This window comes from Lolium rigidum, chromosome 1 (assembly GCF_022539505.1).
Source record: "Lolium rigidum isolate FL_2022 chromosome 1, APGP_CSIRO_Lrig_0.1, whole genome shotgun sequence".
NCBI lineage: Eukaryota > Viridiplantae > Streptophyta > Magnoliopsida > Poales > Poaceae > Lolium > Lolium rigidum.
The window spans coordinates 205,052,865-205,057,932 of NC_061508.1; the positions used below are offsets into that span (position 1 = coordinate 205,052,865).

General features: G+C 45.4%; 1 protein-coding gene across 1 annotated transcript; it reads right to left on the reverse strand.

The window, feature by feature from the left end:
* Nucleotides 1-1,925: 1,925 nt before the first annotated feature.
* On the reverse strand, nucleotides 1,926-4,867 carry LOC124688442. The gene is made up of 4 exons (XM_047222126.1): nucleotides 4,451-4,867; nucleotides 3,251-3,395; nucleotides 2,564-2,657; nucleotides 1,926-2,434 (listed from the first exon to the last, which is right to left on the reverse strand). Exons 1-4 carry the CDS (start codon nucleotides 4,804-4,806, stop codon nucleotides 2,100-2,102), a joined length of 930 nt encoding a protein of 309 aa, XP_047078082.1. The 5' UTR covers nucleotides 4,807-4,867; the 3' UTR covers nucleotides 1,926-2,099.
* Between the last annotated feature and the right edge of the window lie 201 nt (nucleotides 4,868-5,068).

Sequence of the window (5,068 nt, forward strand, 5' to 3'; positions counted from 1 at the left end):
GATGCGGTTAAATAAAAGGAGTTGGGGGTTTTAATTTTCGAGCAGTTCTCGAGGACATGGTGCCAAAACTGTCAAATCGTGCAGAGAAGTTGGGAAGGCAAGTCGTCATGATGAAGCATGCTGCGACAGTTCTGCTCTGCCACGACATGACCCTTCGGAGGAAAAACAGAGTGGTTTTGAAATTATCATTACCAAAACCAGGGGGGCATGTGTTATCACCAGATTTTGGCTAATCAGGAGGTGGGCCGCGATCAAGATGGACCTGAAGAAATATATATAGAAGGAATACATGAATCGGCCTTTTATACCAAGATGGGCTTAATTGCCCGTGTATCTGTAACATATTAGATCGCATCTTAGTTTAGAGGTAGAAACTTACTCGTGCACGTTTTAGTGCACGCCCACATTAGAAAGTCCCCTGGACTATAAATATGTACCTAGGGTTTATGGAATAAACAAGAACTCACGTTCAACCCCAAACAAACCAATCTCGGCGCATCGCCAACTCCTTCGTCTCGAGGGTTTCTATCGGGTAGCGACATGCTGCCTAGATCGCATCTTGCGATCTAGGCAGCACAAGCCCACGTTGTTCATGCGTTGCTCGTACTGAAGCGCTTTTGATGGCGAGCAACGTAGTTATCATAGATGTGTTAGGGTTAGCATTGTTCTTCGTTTAAGCATGCTTACGTAGTGCAACCCTTGCATGTCTAGCCGCCCTCATACCTATCTCAGGTGTGGGGGCGGCACCCGCTTGATCATTATTTAGTAGATCTGATCCGTTACGATTGCTCCTTGTTCTACAAGGATTAGTTTAATATCTGCAATAGTTAGGCCTTACAAAGGGGGAGGATCCAGATGGCACGTAGGGTGGCGTTCGCAAGTCCTAAACAGGATGTTCCGAGGATCAACTTCATGTTGGTTTTTAGGCCTTGTTTAGGATCGGCTTACGAGCACCGTGCGTGGCCGCGAGGCCCAACCTGGAGTAGGATGATCCGATTATGCGGTGAAAACCCTAAATCGTCGTAGATCTCATTAGCTCTATCTTGATCAAGCAGGACCACCAAGTATTCGTGCACCCCGTACGAATCATGGGTGGATCGGCTCTTTGAGCCGATTCACGGGATAACCTGAGAGCCGATCGAGGCTCGTATTTAACGTTTACATGTATGCCCTGCGAGGAAACTAAGCGAGGCATCCCCATCACCTTCCCGACCAGGTATAGGTCGGGTGGCACGCCCTTGCACTTCGCATCGCCGCGTGTGACCAGAAGAGCATTGCGGGCCGTCGCTCGGAGGGGTCTCAGCTAGCCGCAGCTCTAGGCTCTTCCCGGCTCTACGGTGTTGACAAGGCCGCTGCCCGCCGGTGGGTTTTGGCAGTCAACAATATGCTAGAGAAGTTTTTTTTTTTTTTTTAGAAACACAGTACAAACGCAGACGCTCTCACATACACGCGCATACACTCACCCCTATGCCAGAGGAGTTGCACAGGAACGACATCGAGCAGAACCGAAGAAACCAAACCCGTCTCCTTCCTCTGTCCTTCTCTCTGGCTCTTCTTCTTCCTCATGGTGTGGTTGTATCAGCCTCACGTCCCGGCGATCACCGGGGGCAACCAGGATCGTTACGAACGGCTGTTGAGATCGTTCCTGCCTAGCTCCGGTTTGTGCAGGGCAGCTCATAGCTTGAAAGATGTCAGCCTGACAGTCCCAGATTCTATTTCCACCGAAGCGTTGCTTCGATTTCCTTTTGCCTTTTATCTCCTTTTCTTTTATAAGATTCTATATATATGCCTACTAAGCAATATTTCTCGCAGCCTCAACCCTGTTTCTACCATTATCTTATTATAGATCACACATCTAGCACCCGAAAAATATCCATTCTTCACCGTAACATTATCAGTTGGCAAGGAACGTAAGAAACACGCTATAAGTAACATGTCTTTATTATACTGGTCTCAAGACTCGAAAGCTTCGACTAACACAGTATGGCAGGAGACACACCCTGTACATTACAACCGTAGTTCTTAACAACACGACAGACAAGTTATTTTCGACAGATTTAAGGCACAATAGGCACCAAGATGGCTTGATCTTGCATATCTCAGGCCCTCTTGAACAGAACAACTAGGATGACCGCCATGGCAAGGGCCATGAATGATCCACCAGCCGCCAGCTCAGCGAAAGAAGGGGAGCTACCCTTTTTAGTGGATGAGCTCGGTCCCGCCTCAGCATCTGCTGTGTTGTGGAACAAATCTTGGAAAAAGTTGGTTATGTTCTCGACCACCTCCATCATTGTCTTCTTTGCGTTGTCCACAAAGTCCAGTAAAGCTGAGCCAGTAGGTAGTTCCCCAGAGGATGCATAGTCTGTGGATGTCTCTTCAAATTTTTCCGGCGACTCTACAGAGCCAGTATCCTCAGGAAAAGTATTAACCAGAGCTGTACCGAAAGAGAAGAGTAATAATGGTCATACAGTGTCCTCAAAACAGGGCAATAGTGGTCATACTGTTCTCTCAAAAACAATAAATGTCAGATGTAACTTCGAGTATAGGAAAAGGTGAACCATACTTTGCTGGTGACTCCTATAAAATTCCATAACCTTCTCGTTTCTCAGCACCGCGTCCCATACATTTTTATCTGATGCAAGCGAGGCAACAACACTCTGGAGATCAAGACAAAAAGAACATAAGTGAAAGAAATAGGATATCAGAATGGCTCAGCTGGACCAAATCTTGGTGTGCTATATATAATTAATTACCTGCAATAAATTGTCTAATGATAAGGTGCCCTACTTCTAGAAACAGCGCATCTAAAACATGAAAATACATTCCATACAAAATCCATCAGCACTCTGAACTGAATCTTGCTATGCTACCCATAATTGATCACCTGGCAATAAATGATCTAATAATGAAAAAGTGCAGTGTTTCAAGGAAATTATGCAACTTGAACAAAATCTGAAAGTACAACATGTCATGTAGAATTTATTCACGCTACAACATGCTTACAAACAAATTAAAAGTATACAATCTACCAAAATTATCAAGGACATATCATAAAAGCAACGATAACAAGCTATGAACTGATCAATGGCTGTACGACACAACATATCTTCAGCTGTAACAGGCACATTCAATTACAGTTAAGTATCTATTTCCAAAAGCACTTCAACAATATTGTATGAGTATACAAAGCCATATAGATTATGATAACAACTCATTGACTGAAGATGAGCGAAGTATTACAGTTACAAACCTGAGCCTCTGAGCTTGATTTTAACAATGTAAAAGCCTGCACTACATGCCCAGGCATAGCAGGAATTAGCGCATCGGCTCCCAGCTTGTTAAGCTCTTGATCATGTTCCTTAACAGCTTGTACTGGAGTCTCCGAAAAATAAACCCTACAAACAACCATTTATGTAAGACCTATTAAAATAAGCATTTGAAATGATAGAATAGTATGTATTATGAAGAAATAGGAAGTATATGCATATGCAACAGATTCTAAAACAATCAAGGTAGCATATATACTTGAATACAGATAACGGTTTTGGTATACCTTAGGCGACTAAGAAGTAACTATTTCTAAGTCAACAATAAGAACCCTTCGATCCACCCAATAATATTTGTGCAAGTATAAAGGGATAGAAAGGTCTTAACTGGATGGCTTTAAGTGTTTGCTGAGAACTATTTCTAAGTCGACTGACAAATAGTCACTCTCTATGGAAAAAACACATCACTTTGTTAAGGTATGTGCAGAAGGTTTTCTCCTGCAATATAGAAGAGAGAAGTGGCAGGGTAGTAGGGATGTGAGGATATCATCATCTATTCAAGGGTTAGGTTGTTAAATTAACAAAAATAAACTGAGAAACTGGAGTCAGCTTGTTATTTACTACTAATATATCGGGGCAGTTGTGTCTAGAGTTCTTAGCGATGATCGTGGAATGGAACCTTGATATTAATGACAGCTCAGAAATACAAATGATCGTTTAACTTCGTGGCATCTTCTATTTTTTACACCGATTTACACTGATATTTGCTTCTGATTTGATGCTTCTAGCGCAAAAAATGAGCAATCGCTTCAGCTAAACCGTCGTTGACCCATCACATACAATATATAAATTAAATATCACCATATGAAACTCTAGACACATATGAGATTCTTCTCTTTATACTGAAGCAGGTAAAGTGAAAATCTGACTCCCAGTTACAAAAAAAAATCCCCAATTAAGCAGCATGAATCCAATTCCTAATCCATCACAGACCAATTAGATACCAACAAATCAGGACAAGCATATTACCAATAGAACATGTTCCAGACCATCGCCCAAAGCAATCAGATGAAAGTCATACTAAGTAAGTAATTGCCCCCCAAAAAAACAGGTATATCGGACCAATTCGACTCCGAATTCGACAAATCCGGATAAGAGAAAGCATCTAAGTTTACATTCCTCACCTGTCTATAGCGTCCTTGAGCTCAGAGGTGGCCTCCTCGGCCTCCTCAAACGAGGGCGGCGCGAACACCAGCCTGGGCCTCTCGACCACCGCCTCCTCCGCATCGGAGGCCGCCGCCTCCCTCCAGTCAGCGAACTCCCAATCATCCACCTCCCAGGACGCCCAGTGCGACCCGGCCGGCGCGGCCGCGGGGATCTCCCCGGCCGCGGACACCAGCGAGGCCGCCGCGGCAGCCTCGGCGGCGGGGGCCGTGGCGAAGGCCGGGGCGACGTTGCGGAAGCGTCCTCCGGCGGCCGCCGCCGCCGCGCCCCCGGCGATGCCGACCTTCGCGGCGGTGCGCATGACGCCTCCTCCCATGGCTCTCCCGCGGTGGCGTGTCGCGTCTCCTCTCTTTTCCTCTTCGTTCGCGTCGTCCGATTTATTCGGGGGAAAAAAACTGCAGATGATTGATTCCTTCCGCTGATACGGATAAGGTATTTTCTCGTGTTAAAAGAAATGTAGGAAGAGCCGAGCTTGACTTCGGTGCGAAGTTATCCAGACGCGGATGTATGACGGTGAGTGACACGTGGGCCCTGTGTCAGCGGGAAACGGAATTTTCATTCACCTGCCGACATGCCTT

Bases quoted from the DNA above. Each gene is read 5' to 3' on its own strand.
- LOC124688442 (XM_047222126.1), bottom strand. From the start codon at position 4,806: ATGGGAGGAGGCGTCATGCGCACCGCCGCGAAGGTCGGCATCGCCGGG. The intron at 3,396-4,450 runs GTGAGGAATGTA...GGTTGTTTGTAG, and splicing joins CTCAAGGACGCTATAGACAG to GGTTTATTTTTCGGAGACTC. The intron at 2,658-3,250 runs GTTTGTAACTGT...CTTGATCTCCAG, and splicing joins AATCAAGCTCAGAGGCTCAG to AGTGTTGTTGCCTCGCTTGC.